Source organism: Poeciliopsis prolifica, unplaced genomic scaffold (assembly GCF_027474105.1).
Source record: "Poeciliopsis prolifica strain line A6 unplaced genomic scaffold, Auburn_PproV2 SCAFFOLD063, whole genome shotgun sequence".
Classification (NCBI taxonomy): domain Eukaryota; kingdom Metazoa; phylum Chordata; class Actinopteri; order Cyprinodontiformes; family Poeciliidae; genus Poeciliopsis; species Poeciliopsis prolifica.
This window is the reverse complement of record NW_026562438.1, coordinates 554,341-576,266: the sequence shown is the minus strand read 5'-3', so window position 1 is coordinate 576,266 and position 21,926 is coordinate 554,341. Positions and strand designations below refer to the sequence as shown.

The 21,926-nt window shown below is 43.0% G+C and overlaps 1 protein-coding gene across 3 annotated transcripts; it reads left to right on the top strand.

Annotated features, from left to right (window-relative positions):
- Positions 1-1,001: 1,001 nt before the first annotated feature.
- LOC129351027 (retroviral integration site protein Fli-1 homolog) lies at positions 1,002-20,308 on the top strand. Of its 3 annotated transcripts, none has more exons than XM_055019791.1 (10): positions 1,002-1,172; positions 10,016-10,212; positions 11,094-11,263; positions 14,897-15,100; positions 15,630-15,716; positions 17,619-17,690; positions 17,814-17,870; positions 18,346-18,393; positions 18,862-18,948; positions 19,549-20,308. In XM_055019791.1, exons 1-10 carry the CDS (start codon positions 1,155-1,157, stop codon positions 20,070-20,072), a joined length of 1,464 nt encoding a protein of 487 aa, XP_054875766.1. In that variant the 5' UTR covers positions 1,002-1,154; the 3' UTR covers positions 20,073-20,308. The 3 variants fall into 3 exon arrangements, with proteins under 3 accessions (XP_054875766.1, XP_054875768.1, XP_054875767.1); XM_055019792.1 differs by lacking the exon at positions 1,002-1,172 and adding an exon at positions 1,410-1,642; XM_055019793.1 differs by lacking the exon at positions 18,862-18,948.
- The last annotated feature ends 1,618 nt before the right edge of the window (positions 20,309-21,926 follow it).

Sequence of the window (21,926 nt, the reverse complement as noted above, 5' to 3'; positions counted from 1 at the left end):
GGAAACATGAAGGAAACTTGAAGGAAACATGAAGGAAACATGAAGGAAACATGAAGGAAACATGAAGGAAACATGATCAGCTCGCAGATGATTCGTCTCACAGGTTCTGTTCTTCTGTTCTGGTCTCTGTCATTAAAACTCAGTGAAATAATCAGAATTGATCGTTTATTGGTTAATTATAGAACGTGTGATCTGAGAGTCATTTGAACAGTTCCTCTGTTTTCGCGTCCTAGGTGAGAAAATGACACGGTGACCTAAAACTGGCGGTTTGTGCAAGAAGAAACTCTGACCACATATTTGGTTCCAGCTTGAGGAAGTCTGTCCTTTTTTACCCGTCTGTGTCTAACGGCAACTTTTATTGTTGTTGTTTATGCAGAACTTGTTTTATTGAAATTTTTGCTTCATTTGTAGATGAACCTGGAGCTCAGATGCATTAAAACAGACAAAGTCAAAGCTGAGATGCTGCAGCAAAAATATAATTGTTCACAGCTTCATTGTTTTAACCAGAGTTAAACCAGAGCTTCATAAAAAGCAGAAAGTCTTTATACATTGATTATTATTTTTTCATGAATTTTATAAGTTTCAGGTTGAAGCATGAATTCTGTGTTCATGTGTTCATAGGGGAATTTAATGAATGAAAACAATGTGAGCACATGATGGAAGGAGATTTAAGGGCTTATATTTAATAATCATCCTGCTGATGACATTCACTGAACATTTTCACTTCCTTAGACTCTACAAGCCTCTTTAAGCTGCTCCACGTTTGCATCGACATTTATTAGATAAATAATAAAGTTTCATTGAAACGCGTTTTACTGGCGCAGGTCCAACATTATTTCCCCAGAAAGCTGAATAAAGATCCAGTTCGGGTTAAAAGCTGCTGCTGCTGCTGCTGCTGTTGTTGTTGTTCTTTGTGAGCAGGAGGTTCACAGTGACTTCACTTCCCAATTTTAGAGGGCGAGAGAGAGAGCGAGAAAAAAACGAGCTGTCATCCGGTTAGAGCGCGCAGCAGAAACTGAGTGCAATGGTTTGCGCCACAGAGGCAATGCAAGGCTGCATGAAGTGAACGGAGGTCAGAGGCTGAATTGGCTCCAAGTTTCTCCACAAACCGACTAAATGCCAGAGGGCTGGAGGCTGCTGCCGCTGCTGCCGACATGGACTGCTCCATAAAGGTAAGAGGCGCCGCCGGAGCCGCTGCAGGCGGCGGGCGGCCGCAGCAACTGCGCAGTGAGAGAGGCTCCCCACTCTTTCCTTCTGCTACAAAAGTTCCTCTTCCTTCCCGTTCGTGGTTGTATGTCGGCTCTATAATAACACAACTAACCGCTGCATCTTTACACTCAGATAAAAACACTAATTGGTGGCCGGCTGCGCGCGCGTAAAAAGCGGAATCTGCTCAAGTTTGCACGTTTTTCTCTCTCTCTTTCTGTCTTCTGGGTTCTGCGTGTTCGCCGTCCACGGAGCCACTTTCAGAAACACGGAGCGTGAATTTCACTCAGCTTTTTTCACTTATTATTTTGTTTTTGCACTTAACGGAAAACGGGCCCCTGAAGGGCCGCGCCAGATGCGCGCAGAGCAGGTGTCCCTGAAGGCGCCATGGACCGAACCGGAGCGGGGTGGGGGGTCCGCTCCCAGCAGATAACTGGTATTTGTCAGCTCGTACCTGTCGGGTCCACCTGTCCTCCGGCCCCGCGGCTCCACGCGGCTCCACGCGCTCTGCGCTGCGGGTCCAAAATGATTTGATCTATTTTAAACTCAAAGCTGCTTATTGCGCAATAAGGAGAAAAAGTGAAAAATGTAGAAGTTCATCTGAAATATATCAGTTTGAGTTTCAGCTAAAATATTCACAGCAGATGGAAATGATGTTTATATTTCAGTCTTGATAAATAAAATGTAAACTGTTTATTTAAAACTACATCACTAATTTATTTTGTATTATTTGGAGATGATTTTATCGGCTTGAACTAAAATCCTTTGTAATATTTTCATGTAAAATCAGAAAATGAAAGTTTCTCTACAAAATAATCCCTCAGATTGAGGAACTAATATTTGTCTCGTTTCGTGTTTTCTTTCCTACAAACTAAAAGGTTCTGACCCATTTCTGGGTTCGGTTGGATTTAACAGCGTGTGATTGAACTTCGTTTCATTTGAACTTGTTCCTACTTTCTGCTGCGGCTGCGGGAATGTTGGCTGATTATTATTTTCCAGATGATTATTCTTATTGTGTTTGCGGGTTTATTTTAAGAAGAATTTATGGCAGCAAACTGGAGCCTGTCAGGTGTCGTTATCTGAACTCTGCAGGCTTCCTGTCTCAAACCTCAGACTTTCCGCACACATTTCCGCACCCTGGACCCGAGAACACACACACACACACACACACACACATTTATTCACCGTTAAAAAAATCAGAAAGGCAACAAAGGCCGCGCAGAAAGAGTCGGTGGACGAACCGAACCGGGCCGCGCAGAGAAAAGCCCGCAGCGAGCCGCGCTGCCGCTCAGGCCTTTTGCACACTCAGCTCTGCGACTTTTACTTCTGCTTTCTGCGCCATGCAGGGCTGCGCCTTTACACAACTCCCTCCGCGGCCTGCTGCCTCCATTTGCTCAATAAATTCAGCTTTAATCACAACAGGAACAAATGAGTTCAAACATTTGAAATCTACATTTTAAGAATCCAAATGAGGATTTCAGAACCAGGAGATCAAACTTTTAGCTTCGGAAAGAGAAAAAAATCCTCAAATAATTTAGATTTTCTGAAATAAAAACCAAATCCAGAACCTCCAGTTGATCTAAAACATTTTCACTAATTGTGTCTGAAAAAAGCTGCACCAGAAATGCGTTTATTTAATTTAATTTAATTTTTTAGCAGATCTCAGAGTGAAAAACTAAAGACTCCATGACCTAAAAGCGACACAAACTGATGGATCTGAAAGCGGTTTTTATGCAAGAAGAAAAACTGAACCACAAGCTGAGCTCCTGGAGGAAGTCCTTCCTTCTTCACTTGAACATCCAGAGCTGCAGCAGCAGCAGCTGCAGCAGCTGCTGGAGCTGCTGCACCTTTTAATGCAGAAATTTATTTATTTACAAAAAAGAAATGAGAGGTAACACTTTCAGAAGGTGAAACTTTCTATTATTATTATTATTATTATTATTATTATTATTATTATTATTATTATTAATTATTATTATTATTATTATTATTATTATTATTATTATTATTATATCTGTCTTGCCATAAATATTTTTAAGTTTAAAAATATCAAATTGTTCTTTTCTCTTTTCTGACAATTAAATAAAATAAATTCATACATTTATAGTAAAATTTGTACTAAATTTTATAGATTCAATTATTCAAAACAAATTTTTTAGTAGATTATCGGAATAAAATAAGGAAAGTATATGATTTTAAATAAACTGGAACATAATTGAAAACTAAATCCTGACGACAAAGAGAAGTTTTGGAAAATGTTTTTATTTTTTTATATATATTTTATTTAACCAGGTGAGTCTGATTAAATAAATTATTGTCATGAACGACCTGGGCAATTAAAATAAATACATATTTCCAGGAATATAATAATTATGCTTTAAAACTGTTAGCTGCGTTGTTGCTTCTTTCTGCTTCTTAATCCTAAAGATCACTAAGACTGGCTGCAGCCGCGGCTCCTGCTGCAGCTGCTGCCGATGCTGCTGCAGCCGCTGCTGCTTTGGGCGACATGCATGATGCAACCTGCAGCGCCGCTGGCAGCGCAGCCATGTTGGCTCCGTGTTTCCACGCAGGACTCGGTGTTTGTGCTGCAGCAGGTGAAACGTGTCGAGCTGCAGCAGGTGAAACGTGTCGAGCTGCAGCAGGTGAAACGTGTCGCGCTGCAGCGCAGAGAATTTTTAGGACATCAGTTTCTGCCTCAACAGGGTCATGTTGTTTTTTATAAAGTTGTTTTTGTGTCACCGAGCAACAGCCTAAAACACATTGAACAGGAAGTCAGTTGTGGCATCGGCGGTCAGGCCACAGTTTGGTATATTTGTATCAGTGTGCAGAAAGACGCAGAGACGCATGAAGGCGCAAACCTGATTCCTCTTCACCCTGCAGAGCAAAACGGCTCAACTCCATAAACTCCTCAGGCTTCACTGCTCTGGAGTCACAACCAGTTTTATCAGGACTTCAGGCCAAAGTTTCACTTCTGCAGAGAGAAGAAGAGGCTGCAGGCAGGGGAAGGCTGACCGATTATCACGATTATCACCGATTATTACCGATTATCATGATTATCACCGATTATTACCGATTATCACCGATTATCACCGATTATCACCGGTCAGCTGGAAACTGCAGCTCAGTCAGTTTTAGAGGAACTAAGTACTTTTTACTTTTATTGAATAACTTTATTAAGCATCATTAGTTTTGTTCACTGGAGGAAGAACAAACCTGCAGGTTTTGTTAAAGTTTATAAACTTTATATTGAAAGAATTGAATTTGGATTTTTTTATTTGCCTGATTCTGTTACTTTATAAATATGTAATCTATATGAATTATTTTCATCTCCATCTTCATTTCAAATCTCCATATAACTTTATATTTTGGTCCATCTGATGATGTCATTTGGAAATATTAAATAATTGATGTTTCCATCAGTTACTCTGTTACTTGTGTTGCTTTGTTACCAAAAACTTTTAACTCTTCAGTCGTTTCTTGTTGTGTTGAGTAAACGTGTGTGTATCCACACACACATCTTCCCCTGGAGCAGCAGTTGATTTTTATTCACCTGTAACAGGAACATGAATGGAGTCACTCAGATTCCTGTTTACTGGCCAGTGAAACTTTCAAGGTCAGTTTTTTAATCGAAGATGAAAGTTTAGCAGAATCTCTGACTGATTCTCGCTCCTTGAACTTTCGCTGCATTTGTCACGTTACAGAGAAAAGTTTCTGTTTGCTGGAACATTACAGAACCAGCAGCGGGTCAGGCAACCCTGCAGACCCGAACCGTTAAGGATGTTAGGCCAGAAGTTTGGTTTATAACCGAACCTCAACACGGCATATCCCTCCTCATGGCGGTGGCAGCATCATGCTGTGGGACAGTTCAGTCCTGGAGGAAAACCAGAGCTACAGACTGGCCTACTCAAAGCCCAGACCTAATCACCACTGAGGATCTGAGGAGAGATGTTCAGCTCTCCATCCAGTCTGCCTGAGGTTCTGAAGAAAAGATCGGACCAGGCGGTTCTGTAAATTGTCCACTCTGGAGAGCATGCCACACTTTCAGATTCATGACGTCTATGAATCATTTTCCTTCTACTCCACTTTGTGCTCGTCTGGTAAAATCGCTCAAGTTTGTTGTGAAGAAATGAGGAAAAATTCAAGCAGTTTGAAAACTTGAAAAACTTTGAGATGATTTTAATTTAATCAAAACATCATAAAAAGTTTGATCAACCCTGAAACATCCAGACATGGAAAAACATTCAGACTAAACCTTTAGATGGTTCAGAGATGAAAATGTTGACAGATTTCCATTTTTATTTTGTAATGTTGAAAAATGTTCTAATATTAAATATTATATAAATGATGCTCCAGTTTGCATTTGAAGAATTGTTGCACAAAAATTACACGTCTGACCGTTCTGATGCAACGAATCACAGATCAGCCTTAGCTGTGTGTGTGTGTGTAGTTGTGTGTGTGTGGGTGTGTAGTTGTGTGTGTGGGGGTGTGTGTGTGTAGGTGTGTGTGTGTGTGTAGGTGTGTGTGTGTGTTTGTGTGTCTGGGTGTGTGTGTGTGTGTGTGTGTGTGTGTGTGTGTGTGTGTGTCTGTGTGTGTGTGTCTGTGTGTGTGTCTCTGTGTGTGTGTGTGTCTGTGTGTGTGTGTGTCTGTGTGTGTGTCTGTGTGTGTGTGTGTGTCTCTGTGTGTGTGTGTGTCTGTGTGTGTATCTGTGTGTGTGACTGTGTGTGTGTAGTTTGTGTGTGTGAGTGTGTGTGTGTGTGACTGTGTGTGTGTGTAGGTGTGTGTGTGTGTGTGTGTAGGTGTGTGTGTGTGTGTGTCTGTGTGTGTGTGTGTCTGTGTGTGTGTATCTGTGTGTGTGTCTGTGTGTGTGTGTGTATGTGTGTGTGTGTGTCTGTGTGTGTGTATCTGTGTGTGTGACTGTGTGTGTGTAGTTGTGTGTGTGTGTGTGTGTCTGTGTGTGTGTGTGTGTGACTGTGTGTGTGTGTGTGGTGTGTGTGTGTGTGTGTGTGTGTGTGTGTGTGACTGTGTGTGTGTGTGTGTGAGACTGTGTGTGTGACTGTGTGTGTGTAGTGTGTGTGTGTGTGTGTCTGTGTGTGTGTGTGTGAGACTGTGTGTGTGTGTGTGTGTGACTGTGTGTGTGTGTGTGTGACTGTGTGTGTGTGTTGTGTGTGGTGTGTGGTGTGACTGTGTGTGTGTGTGTGTGAGACTGTGTGTGTGACTGTGTGTGTGTAGTTGTGTGTGTGTGTGTGTGTCGGTGTGTGTGTGTGTTGACTGTGTGTGTGTGTGTGTGAGACTGTGTGTGTGTGTGTGACTGTGTGCGTGTGTGTGTGAGACTGTGTGTGTGTGTGTGTGTGTGTGTGTGTGTGTGTGGTGTGACTGTGTGTGTGACTGTGTGTGTGTGTGTGTGAGACTGTGTGTGTGACGCTTTCAGATCCATCAGTTTGTGTCGCTTTTAGGTCATGGAGTCTTTAGTTTTCACTCTGAGATCTGCTAAAAAATTAAATTAAATTAAATAAACGCATTTCTGGTGCAGCTTTTGTGTGTGTGTAGTTGTGTGTGTGTGTGTGTCTGTGTGTGTGTGTGTGTGACTGTGTGTGTGTGTGTGTGAGACTGTGTGTGTGTGTGTGTGTGACTGTGTGTGTGTGTGTGAGACTGTGTGTGTGTGTGTGTGTGTGTGTGTGTGTGTGTGTGTGTAGGTGTGTGTGTGTGTGTGTAGGTGTGTGTGTGTGTGTCTGTGTGTGTGTGTGTCTGTGTGTGTGTATCTGTGTGTGTCTCTGTGTGTGTGTGTGTATGTGTGTGTGTGTATCTGTGTGTGTGTGGGTGTGTATGTGTGTGTGTGTGTGTGTGTTTAGGAGCGGGGGTTTGGTTCAGCCAAGTTAAAAGCCTTTGTAGCTTTTATTTGAGCAGCTCTGGATTTTTCTGGGTTAAATGGATCTTAAGGTTCTAGAAGTTGAAGCTCATGAACCCGGCCATGTTGGTTCTGCTGCCTCTGAACAAAGAAGTCATCTTTCAGGCCTCGCTGAGCTCCAATACGTTGATACAGAAACGTGAAACATGTTATCAGGGCTCTGCAGGATGTTTGAGGCCTGCAGCAGGTGCTGCCTGGTCAACCTGCAGGGGGCGGAGCCTCACAGACCGAGTTACTGCATCACCAACTCATCTGAAGCTGAATGTGAACGTGAAGCTCCTGATTCTGCAGGCTGCAGCAGATCACACACACTGCAGCGCTGCAGAGCCGCCTGAACGGCTGCCGCCTGAACGGCTGCTGCCAGGCAGTAAGTTGTGGTTTCCAGTGTTCAGGCAGCAACTGAGCTAAAAACACAACAACACAAAGAGAGAACAATGCCATGGCGGCACTTCAAACGGGCCCAGCTCTCCTTTCTGTCCAATGAGCCCTCTCCCCCCAACTTTTTTCAGAGTTGTTTTGCAGCTTTAAAATGACCCACATTCGTACATTGTGCCCCTCCCCTCCATTTCCTCTCCCTTGGCCTGTGCCAAAAGGTTCCTGTGCACATGGCGGCCCGGCTTCCTGCAGGCCACTGAAAGAGCTCAGCGCTGACGTACAAGGCCTGAAGACAATGCTGGGCTCCTCTAAACAAACACCCCCACCCCCAGCCCCCACCGCCTCCATCTGAGGAGCAGAGAAGAAGAACGGGTCGCTGGATGGAAGTGCCATCTCAGGGCGGTTTGTAGAGGAACACAGGAAGACGGAGTTAAATCTGAATTAGACTCCGCCCTGAGCTTCACCCTCCCCCTGCAGCAACCCTCGATCCTAACGACTAAATAAAAGTGTGGTTAAGGTTACTGATGACACATGAGATTAGAAAACCTGCTGGCTGCTTTCACACTATTTCTGAGCACCAAGCTTCTCACGTCGCTGCTCAGAGTTTTTCTTAGAAGCTTGAAAACCTGCAGCGGTTCAGCAGAGTCTCCTTCCATCGTTCAGAGGAAACGAAGCCGACAGGTTTTAACTCCGTCCAGCTCAGAGCGGACCTGAACATAACACCATTTTCTGTCCGGTCTTCCAAATCTGTACCAGGAGCCATCTGAGGTCCAAATCAGTCAAACAGAATCCAGATTAATCCCTGTAATCTCAGTTAATCTGGCAGTGTTTGGACTGGGAGGCAGCTGCAGAACCCAGAACCTTTTACTGTGTTTGTCTGAAGAAACTGACATTAAAACGCAGGTGGAGGATCACAGGAAAGACATGTGGTTCTGCTGCAGCAACTGGACCAGTCAGAACCAGAACCTCCGTCTGCATCGCCAGACAGTGGCTCAGTTCTGGTCAGGGTGTGAAAGCTAACCCACCCGGTCCGGGTCGGCGCTGATCAGAACCACAGAGTCACTCCGGTCGAAAGAAACTTCGGCAGTTTTTAAATATTCATTCAAGCAAAAGAAAAGATAAAGTCTAAAAACGTCCGATTTTAAAGATGAAAATAACTTCATTTATTCATCAAAGTTTGATTTTCATCATTTCCTGCAACCTGCCAGAGAGAGTTTCCATGGCGATAACAGTACAAGCTTTCAAAACCCAACAAGAAACAGAAAAAGGTTTTATGATTTATTTCTTATTTTATGCAGAAAAGCCCAAACCTCAGATAGTTTCCCAGGGTTCATGACCTTTCTAAGGTTTTGGTCAATTTATAATGTACTGAGAAACAGAACTGGAATAAAAAGGTCCAGTTCCTTTACTTGGATAAACCCAACAGAGTTTGGACCTGTTGGGTCCAAACTGAGCCCAGGCCGGGTCGGCGGCTAACCCTAAACACCCAGCAACGCTTCCTGGACCATTTTAAACTTCATGTTTTTATCAGTCAGAAGTCACGGTCCAGTCCAAGTTTCAATGAAACACCCAAACCCGTAAAAATGACGCATTTCACTTAATTTTCTCCTGAATCCGGTCTGGAAGTCGTGTTTATTGATCAACATTTTAGAATATTTGTATGTTGAAAGGAAATTCTGAGTTCAAAAAGCAAAATAAACACAGATGAGCCGTTTCTGGAGGCTAAAGCTAACAGTTAGCCTGCAGCACAGAAACCAAATCATCTCCAGTCTTTTCACACTCAGGTCAAATATCTAAATATTAAAGGCTTCAAATGATTTAACTTATTACTCACAGTAATAAGTCAAATGTTTTTAGATCATTAAAAATTATTATGACATTTCTGTTTAAAAGCCCAAAGAGCTTGTAGCCGATTAGCCGTTAGCTATTGTGGGATGTTTGTGTTACTGAACCCTAATGAGGAAAACAGAAGAACCAGAATCTGTTCATGTGAATAACGGGAAGCGGGTCCAGCGTTTTTACTCACAAGCTGCTCCTCCTATGCTACACGAAGTGAGACAGAGAACAGGCACAAGGGGAAGGACATGGCAGAGCTGCGCCATACTGGACCCGGTTCCCTGACTGGACCCGGTTCCCTGACTGGACCCGGTTCCCTGACTGGACCCGGTTCCCTTACTGGACCCGGTTCCCTTACTGAATCTGGTTCCCTGACTGGACCCTGAATCCATCTCTACTCAAATTATTCCCCACAAATGTTTGAATTGTTTAGAAGTAAATTCATATTTTAGCATCTTTAGTTAGCGAGAAAAACTTTATAAAATTCATTTTATAAAGTAAAAATGTCATGGATTCAAATTTAAAATGTATTCTGTTGAAAACTTAGTAAACCACATTAAGATGATTTTCTCATTTTTATCTAAATTCCCAGAGAAAATCTGATCTCAAAATAAAAACCAACCCTGTTGGACCAAACTGGGCCTCATGGATCTTGTTCCGGTTCTGACCGTGTTCCGGTTCTGTGTTGGACAGGAAGCGCTTTCTGTGGTGACTGAAGATCAGCCCATATTCGAGCCGAACTTCTCGGCGGCGCCCGCCATGCACATGAAGAGCGAGATGACGTCACCTGGCGGCTTCAGCCAGGCCTCCAAGCCGAGCCCCGAGCCCGCCGAGTCGGAGTGGGCGGCGCAGAACCCCGGCAAGAGATCCGAGCACGTCAACGGGACCAGGTGAGTCAGGCCAGGGCCGCGCAGAGGGCCGGCGGCGGGGGGGCGGGTTCCCGGATGGCGGACACCCGGGTTTTTCCAGACACAAATTCCTTGTTTACTGTTCAGGATCCAAACGGATCCGATTGTTTCTTTGTTCTGTTTTTAACCTGAGCTGCAGGAATTCACATTATGGCTGTCAGAGGAAGTCATTACTAACGGCCTGCTGCTGCCATGGCAACAATTTACAAATAAAACTGGATGCATTTGATACTAAACTAGCATGTTGAATAGTAAATGGTTGAGAATTAAATCTCTTTATTTTCATAAATTGTCTCGGTTTAATCTCAGTGAAATGTGATCTGGCTGTATGGATCAATATGGAACTAAAATGGCTGCAATGTTTCTGTCTGCAGCTTTAAGCTGCTTTTCCTGCAACATGAACATCAAACTTCCTGTGAAGCAAAAAACTGACTCAGCTCTCATATCTAACTGTCAGATAGAGAGTTCATGTCTCTGCGCTTCTTTGGAAGCAAATTAATGATAACTGATCAATAAAGATTATTGTCATTAGAATATGACTAAAACTAAGGATGTGGAGTTTTTACCTGTTGACAAAGGAAAGGAAAAAACTGCTGGTGGTGAAATTTGGTGGCTAAAAATAAAACTTGTTCGTGTGGTTGAAGTCATTTTGTGTCGGTCACTCGCTCTGTGGAAACGTTGAGTTCAGATAGAAGCTAATTTTATCTCCTGTCACCAACAGATAAAACACTGCAAGAGGAAATGCACTAATATTGCAAATCTTCTCTGCAGCCAGAGATTAGCAGCCGCAGTTTTCCCCCCTCCGGGTTTAATGAGCTCAGATCAAACACCTGCAGTAATGATGGGAACCGGGTGTGTTTCAGCCGCGGGTCTCCGGTGGACTGCAGCGTCACCAAACGGTCCCGCCACATGAGCAGCGACGGGGCGCCGCTGCCGTACCAGGCGTCGTACCCGGAGCCGCGGGTCAGCCCGCAGACCGGCACCCCGCCCAGCAGCAACCCCACCGAGGAGAAGAGGGTCATCGTCCCGGCAGGTGAGGCCCGCCGCCCCCCGGGGTCACAGCGCCGTTTCCCAACCGCTGGCGACTGAATCAGCGGCGGCCCGTGCGACTTTAGCTTCACGTCTCTGTTCCGTAAAGAAATAAATATAAATAAGCTGCATCTGATGCTTCTTAATACATCATAAGGTTTTATGAAAGTCACAGCTGTCACATAAGTTTTGAATCTTTCAGTATTTATTGAGATTAACGATATTAATGATGTGAGACCATTTTCACTATGGTGACGTAATAATCATCAAAGATCAATAAGCGTTAATATGGGAGCAGGAAGACATTTTAAATAAGTCAAAAGCCAAAACAACAGAAACATCAAATCAAATTAATGTAAAAAACTGACCTTCAAAATAAAAGTCTTTGTTGACTTCAAACTGAAGATTTTTATCATCCAGTTTTTGGTAGAAACAGAAAATGATAAATTATGTAAATGGAAATTAATGTGTTTCTTTCAAATGATCATGTGATTGATTTCTTCATTATTGATTATTAATTATTGTGACAGGCTTAGTCATTGATCCGCTCTTTTTCTGACAGTAAACCAAAAAGTATTTCTTAAATTATCATCATGATAATGATGGGGCCAAAAGTTTTTGGCCCCTGAAGCTAACCGCTCTCTCTGACTGTTGAATCATGACCTCTGACCTTAACTGAGGCACTGAGGCTCTAGATGTCCTTCTTGCAGTGGTGCTGGTGGGTCAGCCATCCATGGGAACTGGAGGCCCAGTCAGAACCGCTTGGTGTTGTCAGACGGTTCCAGCCCGGCAGAGATCCGGAGGCTGCTGGTGAAAAACAAACGAATGAGATCTAATGAGATCAAATGGGATCAAATGGGATGAAATGAGATCAAATGAGATCAAATGGGATCAAATGGGATCAAATGAGATCAAATGGGATCAAATGGGATCAAATGAGATCAAATGAGATCAAATGGGATCAAATGGGATCAAATGAGATCAAATTAGATCAAATGGGATCAAATGGGATCAAATGAGATCAAATTAGATCAAATGGGATCAAATGAGATCTGGATGTCAGTGGGTTTACCTGCTTAAACACAGGAAAATTTAAAAAAGCTCAAACAGGAGAAGTGTGTGAGGGTTTGTTTCCCACAAATCATCTTCATTTGGTTTTGCATTTTATTGTAAAACTTCTGCTTCTGATGACATCACAACAGGCTCAGGTCACATGACCTAAAAACGTCTGACGGCCTCCATCTTTACTCCTCACCGTTTTCCATCACATTTCTACTTTTCTTAACACCTGAAACTCAGAGTATCTTCTTTTTTGTTTTTTAAACAAATAATATAAAATGTAATGTAGAAATGAAAGGACAAAATAAGTTTTTATGTCTGCCTATCTCGTTTAAAATTAAATTAGAATTTGAAATGAATAAACTAAAACTAAGAGTCAAACATAAGAAGTTACAGCGGGTCAGAGCGGAGCCTCCGGTGTGATGTCATCAGCCAGAGCCGCCAGGTGTGATGTCATCAGCCAGAGCTGCCTGGTGTGCTGTCATCAGCCAGAAAACCTTCAGTCCAGATTTAGTCGAGTTTTTCAAGCTTGTTTCTGTATTTTAGTGAAAACCTGCAGTTTAAATCCTCACTTCCTTAAATGTGTCAGTTTTTGTTATTGTGGTTCAGTTGTTGTTAAAGTGAGAAACACAACCAGCTTGTAGCTTTAGCAGCAGACATTAAACTATAAAATCAGATTGAAATAAAAAGCATAAATATGGAGAAAAGTTGGTATAAATTCTGGAAGTTTTCAGATGCATTTCCAGTTTTCTTTGTAGGAATATCTCTGATTCATTCCAGCTTTTAAAACCCGTTAGTCATTTGCTGTCTGTAGTTTCGCTGCGGGTCGCGCTGTCCTGCCTCAGACTGAGTCACCAGCCGCGTCTTTCTGCTCCATAATGGCCGGATGTTGCGTCAGGCTGCATGTGTTGAGCGAAACAATCAGCTGCCCAGGGCGTGGCGCCCCTCGAGCCGCCGTCCAGCTCCACAGGTCGTTCACATGACGGCCGCATTGTTCGCTTCTGGAAACCGCGTCCTGAATCACACTGGAAACATTCCACTGGTCCAGTTCAAGTTCTACTGGCAGAAAAACTCAAACATTCCTCATGATAATCCACAGCAGATGTAATGAGTCAACATGCAGATAACATTCATCGTGTCTTCATTCATACTCAATTGTAAAATTCTGTCACATTTTGGTGAAAAAGTATTCACACCCTCAGACAGACTTTTTCTAGTTTTGCTTTTTGGTCACTGAAATGCTGAAGGAAACATAAATCAATAAAAAAGTTGATTAATAAATGATGGTTTCATTTAATAAACTAAACCAATCAGGCTGTATGTGAAAAGTAAGAGCACCTAAACCCAAACCGCTCAGATGGAATATTTTAACCTTTTAATCAGGCCTCAGTAAAATTAAACTGATTTACAAAAATCAGAGTTAATCACAGTTATGATTAACAGAAGGATGATTTAGTTTTCATGGTTTGGAGTTCTGTGTTTCTCTTAATAGAAATTAATCCGTTTACTCAGATTACCTTTGATATGAAAATTATTTTGATAACTATTGGGGTACATTTTTTATCCAATTTTTTTTACCAACATTTTGTGACTAAAATAGTTTATTTGAACTTTTAAAAGTAAAATGAAGTGTTTTATAAAGAATAATGACAATTATAAAGTTCATGTGCATAAACATATACTTTTAAAAAATTGTAAAAATATCAGAAATTGTGCCTTTACAAGTGGAATGTGTCTACATCTTTATTACATAATCAAATTAATCTCAATCCTGTTTCCATTTAATCCAGTTTGATGTTGGATCAGGATTCTGACTCGGTAAAGAATTAAGTTTTCTGTCCCACATCATGATGCTGCCACCACCGTGTTTCCCACAGTGTTCTTGGATTTACAGATGACTCACTTTGAATCTATAAATATTCTTTCTGCATTCAGCCATGCAGATCTTGGCCATTGTTTTAATATTTCTCCCCTGTGGATCGTGACGCTGAGCTCTGATGGGATCACACCTGATCAACCGGACCTGCAGTTCAACCCACGATGTCGAGAAATGACTCCAGACCGTTTTCACATCCTGCAGCCATTTGAAATTCTTTCCTGTTATCATCGGTCAGAACTCAGTGCAGCTTGTTCAGCTGAAATCCTTAAATGTGACGTCAATGAATCTGTAACATTGGCTGCACTTACAGGTGCACCATTCATTTTACTTAGAGATAAAGACTAGATGTTGATGCATATTAAGGTATGTTTATGTTTGAACTGATAAAATATTGCAGGTCTAAGCATGTCAAGGCCGGAGTCTTTTGTTTTCACATCTCATCATCATAATCAGAATCACAAGCATCAGGGTTTTCCACTGTTATTCAGCATTCATGCTGCCGCTCAGCATCTCTGCATGACTCCACCTTTTGCTTCACTTTACTGATGTCAACGTGTCTCAAAATACAAACGAATGATCATGAATTAGCATGATTAGCTTGCATCTTATTGGTAGAAAATCTCTGCTGCTCCTGTTTCTATTCGGTACTTTATGATAATTCAAATTATTCATGCAGCTCTTCCTCCTCCTGCTCTGCAGACCCTGAGGTTTGGACCCAGGACCACGTGCGGCAGTGGTTGGACTGGGCCATCAAGGAGTATGTCCTGGAAGAGGTGGACGTCTCGCTCTTCCAGGCGCTGGACGGCAAGGCGCTGTGCAAGATGACCAAAGACGACATGATGCGGCTGACGTCGGCCTACAACGCAGACATCCTGCTGTCTCACCTCAATTACCTCCGGCAGAGTAAGACCCGCTCCGCCCACAGTCCTGCTCTGCTTCACTTCATTATTCAGAGATGAAGCTGAAAATCAGCTGAGTCTTTATTGGAGCATTCTTCAGGGTTAGAAAACTAAGATTAACCTTTAATTCAGCAAAAAAACAAAGATTTTTCTTGCACATCATAATTAAAATAGTTTGATAAGTGGTAGAAATCAAACTGAACATTCTCACATGCGGCAGTGTGAAGATGTTTGCAGCAGAACGTTTTCAGATGCATGAAGCTGTGAACTGCTGCACTGGAAACGACATTTGTGGTTGTCGACTCCTCAGCCTGGTGAACATGCAGGTTCATGATGAATGTGACTTTTGCTGCATGACTATCATGTTTCCATCGATGCAGCTGATCCAGCTTCTGCAAATCACTGCAGCAGTTGCACTTCAGCCTCTTTTCAAGAAGTAACTCCAGCTGAGGCTGCAAACTTACGGCTCATTTCTGGATTCAGACGTTTGGAGCAGGAAAAACTTCAGTTTTCTGCTTCATGTGTCGCCTCAGGTAGCCCCACGTTCTCGTACTCCACAACGCCCACCAACAACACGCCTCCACCGCAGCCTCCACAGCCCAGGCTGCAAGTGAAAGCAGGTGAGATTTCCACTTACATCACACGAAAATCAAAATGCAGCCTTTTATATTAGCTTCTGAGGAACTCGACTCCTCCCATTTCTAAAAGAGTTCAAACATTGTGACATCATTTACCTAAAAAAACAAAAATAAAAAATCCTTTGGTCAATTTTTGGAGTGCAAGCAAATTTTTCCCTCAGTTGCATGATGGGTGTTTGGCCCCAGGTATTCAGCCTCGACAGTATTTATGTTTGATATTGTTTACATTTCTACCTGCATGTTGGCAGCAAGAAACCAACTAAAGCTGCGGAAAATCAGTTTAGTCTTTCAATATGAGAACTTTTCTACTTCTCATTTCTCAGTGTTTGGGACAGAAAATCTCTGATTTTAAGCATCTTTATGTCACTTTGAATTCAGACTTTAGTTTGAAGAACATTTTTTATAGAAACCCGTTTGGGGCAGAACCAGAACCATCAGCCAGGATTCTTCTGACTATTACTGGCTTCCAGGTTTCTCCAAGATCTGAAGTTCATATTTTTATTTTCTTTTTAAACAGTCAAATTACTAAACTTTGTTTTAATTCAACACTAAAACAATTTCAAGACAAAAAATGTCCTGTGGAAATTTTTAGTTCCATAACAGTCTGAAAAGTGTCTGCGCTTCAATTCATTTATTTTGTCTTGTCTTGAGGGAAGCAGCTCATGTTCGGTTTATCTAGGAGGTTCAGATTTACTCCAAACCTCTGAAGGGAAATCTGACTTCATGCTGAATTATTGAGTCCAATCCTGTTTGACGGACTGATTGAGGTGATTTGGAGGTTTTGTTTCATCTCTAATGTTCACAAATCAAAACTCTGACGCTTAGTGAGAAAACGAAGCAGGAAATGGAGGAACTGAATAATTAAAGCTCCTGGAGTCAAACGCTGGTGAAAGTTGGGTTTGGACCTTCACAGAAGACAAATATTAATGGAGAAGCTGGCAGGGAGGAAGAAGGCGGAGACCACAGAATGGTTCCTGATGCACAGGTTGAGGTTAGCAGAGGCTTCGGTTGGGGTGAGATGGAGGAAGACGGTCTGTGGTCAGCTTCACCCAAACACTGATTCAGTGTTTTAACATTTACCTGCCAGGTACGGAGGAAAACTTCAGCCAGCAGCTTCGGCTGAACGCGCGCCAACGGCGCCGAGTTTCACACGTTTGAGCAGAATGAGTAACATCCTGGAAACGTACGGCTCAGTTAAATACGACTCAAAGGCCACAGAGATCCACCAACATCTTTATTTAAACGGGTAGATGGAGTGTTAATGATGTGGATGTTCTGCAGGATGAGCTGCAGAACGGCTATGTCAGGCTGTCTATCTGCTGGACGGGTTAGAAGAACTTCCCTTCAAGGGAAAGGAGTCACTTCGAACTTTGCACAATTCAAATTCATGCAAAGATCTTTCTGCATTTCACAACTGCCACCATTTCCTGTGAGTCACGCGGTGTAGTGTGAAATAAAACGCAGAGAAAAGCTGTAAGGAACTTTCTTGATTGATTTAGGGATCTAAGAATAACGTGTTGAGTTTCAGAAACATGTTAACACGGTATCGAAGGGCTGAAGGGCTTCTTTGCACGGCACAAACTGCTGTTGACAAAAACTGTGACGAGTCCAAAACTCAACAGCCAGTTTCAGACAGGAAACAGCTGCGCCGTCACAGGAAATGGGGGGTATGGGTCCTGCTCCTGGGACACAATCCATTTCATCTGCTGGTGGCCCGAAACAAAAGCAGGCTCACCCAAGAAGAGCGTCTGGGTCATCTTCAGAGCTCTGCTCTTATCGGGTCGGTCTCCGGTTGCTTCCTTCCCCAGCAGAGCCGGCTTCACTTCAAACACGTTTGGCACCAACATGCAGTTCGTCCATTTTTCCCTCTTTGTGTTGCTGCAGAGAGCAGTTTTGATGAGATCAGCCGCAGGAACAGCTGGCCGACCAACACCATGACGCCCGCGGTGCCCAAAGGTAGGCAGCGGGGCCGGCCGTGTGACGTTCACTCACCCATGAACACAACCACGTTTGCATAAAACGTTTTGCAGCGGATGGTCGAACAGCTTCATATGCAACACATCCATCTTCGGTTTCCAGGTTCTCCGATCGACCACAACAGCAGGGTGACGGATCCAACGGCCAGAATCATCCAAGGTACAAACAGGTTCTGGCTCCACTGAAGCCCCGGTGGCTTTGACGGAAACACAAAGTTACAAAAAGCCCAGGTTGTTGTAAGATGGTTCTCCTTGATTTCAGGAGATCCTAAAAAATCTCACAGACCATCAACTTGGTGAGAGTTGATGGTCTGTGCAACGGTGTGTTCATGTCCCACTACATCAAATAAATTCAAATCACACATGAATAAGTTTGTTCATGTGATAAACCTCCTCCTGCTGCTACTTCCTGTCTTCATGGCGTCAACATCTGGCTGCTGACCATGTGACTCATGACGCAAAAACAGTTTCCATTGCAGTTTCGCAAAACAAATTAATTTTGATATGGCCACAAAAAACAACACCAAATGGTAACCAGGTTTTCTGATTTTATCAGATCCAGAATGAGAACTTTGTGAAACCTGAAGAAATAATGAAGTAAAAATGTTTCAAATCCTTTGCTTTCTTTTCTGCAGACCCGTATCAGACGTTGGGGCCGATCAGCAGCCGGCTGGCCAATCCAGGTACGGCTCCCAAAGCAGCAAACACAAAACACTGACATGAAACCAATGAGGCCTTTACACTGTCTGCTTTGGCTGAATTACTTCAAAACAAGCAAGAAAAGGGCTGGCAGAGTTAAGACCAAGCATCCGGCTGAATAGTCAAACTTCCAATCCCGTCACGTTCTCCTCAACCTTTGACCTTTTTCTAGGAGAAAATTTACAATCCACAGGAGCGCGACTGCTTTCAGTCAGACCATAATCTCCTTCAAAGTTTCATCCGTGAAAGACGGTCCGCCATTTCCTCAGATGATCTAGGAAGCATTGAAGCTCATTTCCTCCACATGTATAGAAGCCGTGCAGCTCTTATCGAGGCTGTTTAGACACTTCCAGGTCATTTCACTCCTTCACAAACCTCCGACTATTCAGCCGGACTCCAAACTTGGCGTCCGTCTCAGCAAAGTGACCGTTTGCCCTTCTGTTTCCTCACAGAAGGCCAAGTCCTGAGCTCAACCAAGAACCGAACAGGCAAACAAAGTCCGTACAAGCTGCCTGACCCCAGCGCTCACAGGCCTGTGGGTAGGTTTCTGCCCCAGCTTCCTGCTGCTCCTCCAAGCCTCACAGTGAAAAGGTCACATTTGGTGAAATGAATGACCTCTGACCTCATAGAGCCGTCTGAGGTGGCTGCTCGTCTGTTTAAGGCTTAAGATGAAGAGAAGGAATAAACCTGTTCGGCAGCTTATTAGGGCCATAGTAGATATTAGGATAAAAGGAGTTTCACCAAAAACTCAGTTTATATTAATCTCAGAAATTCTAGAACAAGCAAATTCCTTGAGCTCTAAAAGTCGACAATGTGAGAAAAACCACAGAGAAAAACTCTTTCTGAGCTTGAAAAGTTAAACAGAAAGTTTGAGATTTCTAGAAAAAATACTTTGAACAAAGTTGAACGTTTGCCAGAAAAAAAACTCAAATTTAGATATTAGTGTCTTTTTTATTAAATCAAACAGATTTTCCAAGTTCGTCGTGTCAACTTTGACATTTGAACATTTTTTTGCTTTACTAGCTCAGAAAATCAGACGTTTCTCCTGTAAGTTTTGACTTGGAGTTCAGACATTTTGAGTGTTTTGGTCCGAACCGCCGTCGTCCCGCCCTGGCCTAACGCTCCGTGTCTCCCGCCAGGCTCCGGTCAGATCCAGCTGTGGCAGTTCCTGCTGGAGCTGCTGTCCGACAGCAACAACGCCGCCATCATCACCTGGGAGGGCACCAACGGCGAGTTCAAGATGACCGACCCGGACGAGGTGGCCAAGCGCTGGGGCGAGCGCAAGAGCAAGCCCAACATGAACTACGACAAGCTGAGCCGCGCCCTGCGCTACTACTACGACAAGAACATCATGACCAAGGTCCACGGCAAGCGCTACGCATACAAGTTCGACTTCCAGGGAATCTCGCAGGCGCACCAGAACCACGGGGCGGACGGTGGCCTCGTCAAGTACCAGACTGAGATGTCTTACGTCCAGCAGTACCACAGCCACCAGCCCAAAATGAACTTCATGGGCGGACATCCCGCTCCCATGTCCGTCTCCCCCGGGAACTTTTTCGGCTCCCCGTCGCCGTACTGGAACTCGGCCAGCAGCCCCATCTACCCCGGGTCGGCCATGACCCGACACCCGGCCGCGCACTCCCACCTCAGCTCGTACTACTGATGACGGACGGGACGATCCGGAGGGGAACCCGAGTGCTGAACCTGAGCTGACCCGTCTCAACCAGAACCAGTGACGGTCCATTTTCCTACGAGGCATTGTCACACTTCCCCGCTCAGAACCAGAACCACGGGTTGGACTCAACAGTGTATGCATTCAGTTAACATTTCCATTCAGTTTGTAAGTAGTTTTGTTTGATAGCACCTGTTATTAACTGTTTAATGATTGTTTATCCATTTTTTTAAAAAAGGTCACATTTAAGAATGACTTTTTGTAAAACAATCTGTACAGAATCTTTTTCATGAAACAATAAAACATTTATGCATTATCTGTAGCTACATCAAGGCTCCGGTTTCTTTTGTTAGAATATTAACGTCTTTTAATCCGTCTGGTAAAAATCTACTTCAGGGAAACTAAAAGTACTGATGGGTTCAGCTAAACTAAATGATCCGTTTCTGACCCACAAATGCTCATTTTAGCTCAGACTCATTTCTATTTCAAATACTTTTCCTACTTTCTGGATGATTTGACATTCAAACTGTCAGCATTAAAATATAATGAAAGAAAAATTTAATAAAACATCACAAAGCAGCGTTTCTACATGAAAATAATAAAATATCTAGAAATAAAACCCAGCAGAACCACAATCTTTACTCCATTTTCAGACACATTTTAAGTTCTAACTGCACACAAAAATCAAACATGCATCAAATTTCCAGACTCTATTCATTCTTCTGCATGATCATAAATATTCCCAACGTTTATTTATCCTAACTTACGGAGCCTGAAGCAGAGGAGACGTCACACTGTGTGCCAGAGAGCAGCAGGTGCCGCCCAGCTCTGCAGAAAGATGGATTCCACCAACATTCAAAATGATCCAGCTGATGTTTCAAACCCTGTTTAGCATCTTAGCCTTTAGCATGATTAGCTTCGGTTTTCAGGGACAAACTTCAGATTTCATCTGAAAAAATCAAAGGACTTCCTTTAAACTGGTGATGTTGCCTGTGCTCCTCTCCTCTTACAAGACCATTAAAATATTAACCAACAACCTCAAAACAGAACCACTGCCGGAAATGAGAGTTGGACCAGAACCACAGAGACCAATCAGGGACAACCGTCTGCTGTTCACCAAAACCACCTTGAGTTTGTTTAGATCGTTAAAAACTTTGAGAAGAAAAACAAAGTTTGTCTTTCAGCTGAAAACTTCCTAAAGGAAACTGGAGTCAGAACAAATTTAGGCACATTTTTTGATTTCTTCAGGAACTTCTGGGAGAGTATCCAACTTCCTACAAATACACAAACCCACAGTAAAAAAACCCATGGCTTCAGCTCCGTTTTAATCCCACCTGCTGGAATCACAAGCCACCGGCACCGATTGGTCCTGATTGGTCCTTTTGGCTTCGGAGGGTCAGAATGCAGCATGATCAATAAACCAGCTGATTATTGATCATCTGAAAGTGAAGCAGAGACGTTTTGATCTGAACTGCTGGACTTCAACTTTTGCGTCTAAAGCTCAGCGACTGGATTTCCTCCTCCAGAAAAGAAAACATTGATAGACGTTATGACCTATCAATGTATGTTTTCTCCATACATTTTACTTCTGAAGAGTTTTTGCATATTAAACCAATTAACACTGGTTTAATATGCAGAGTCTAAACTCATTTTCTGTGCAGAAATTATCATTTAAATGTTTGGTGATCTGAACAGGAATATTTGCACCATTTTAGTTTTATGTCCAAACATTAGAAAAAGCTTAAAACCTTTGAAACAATAAAACCACAGATTAATGGACCAGATTAGAAATGAACTGGTTTTACTTGACCTGCTCACAATATTCAGTCTAAAAGCTCCAACCAG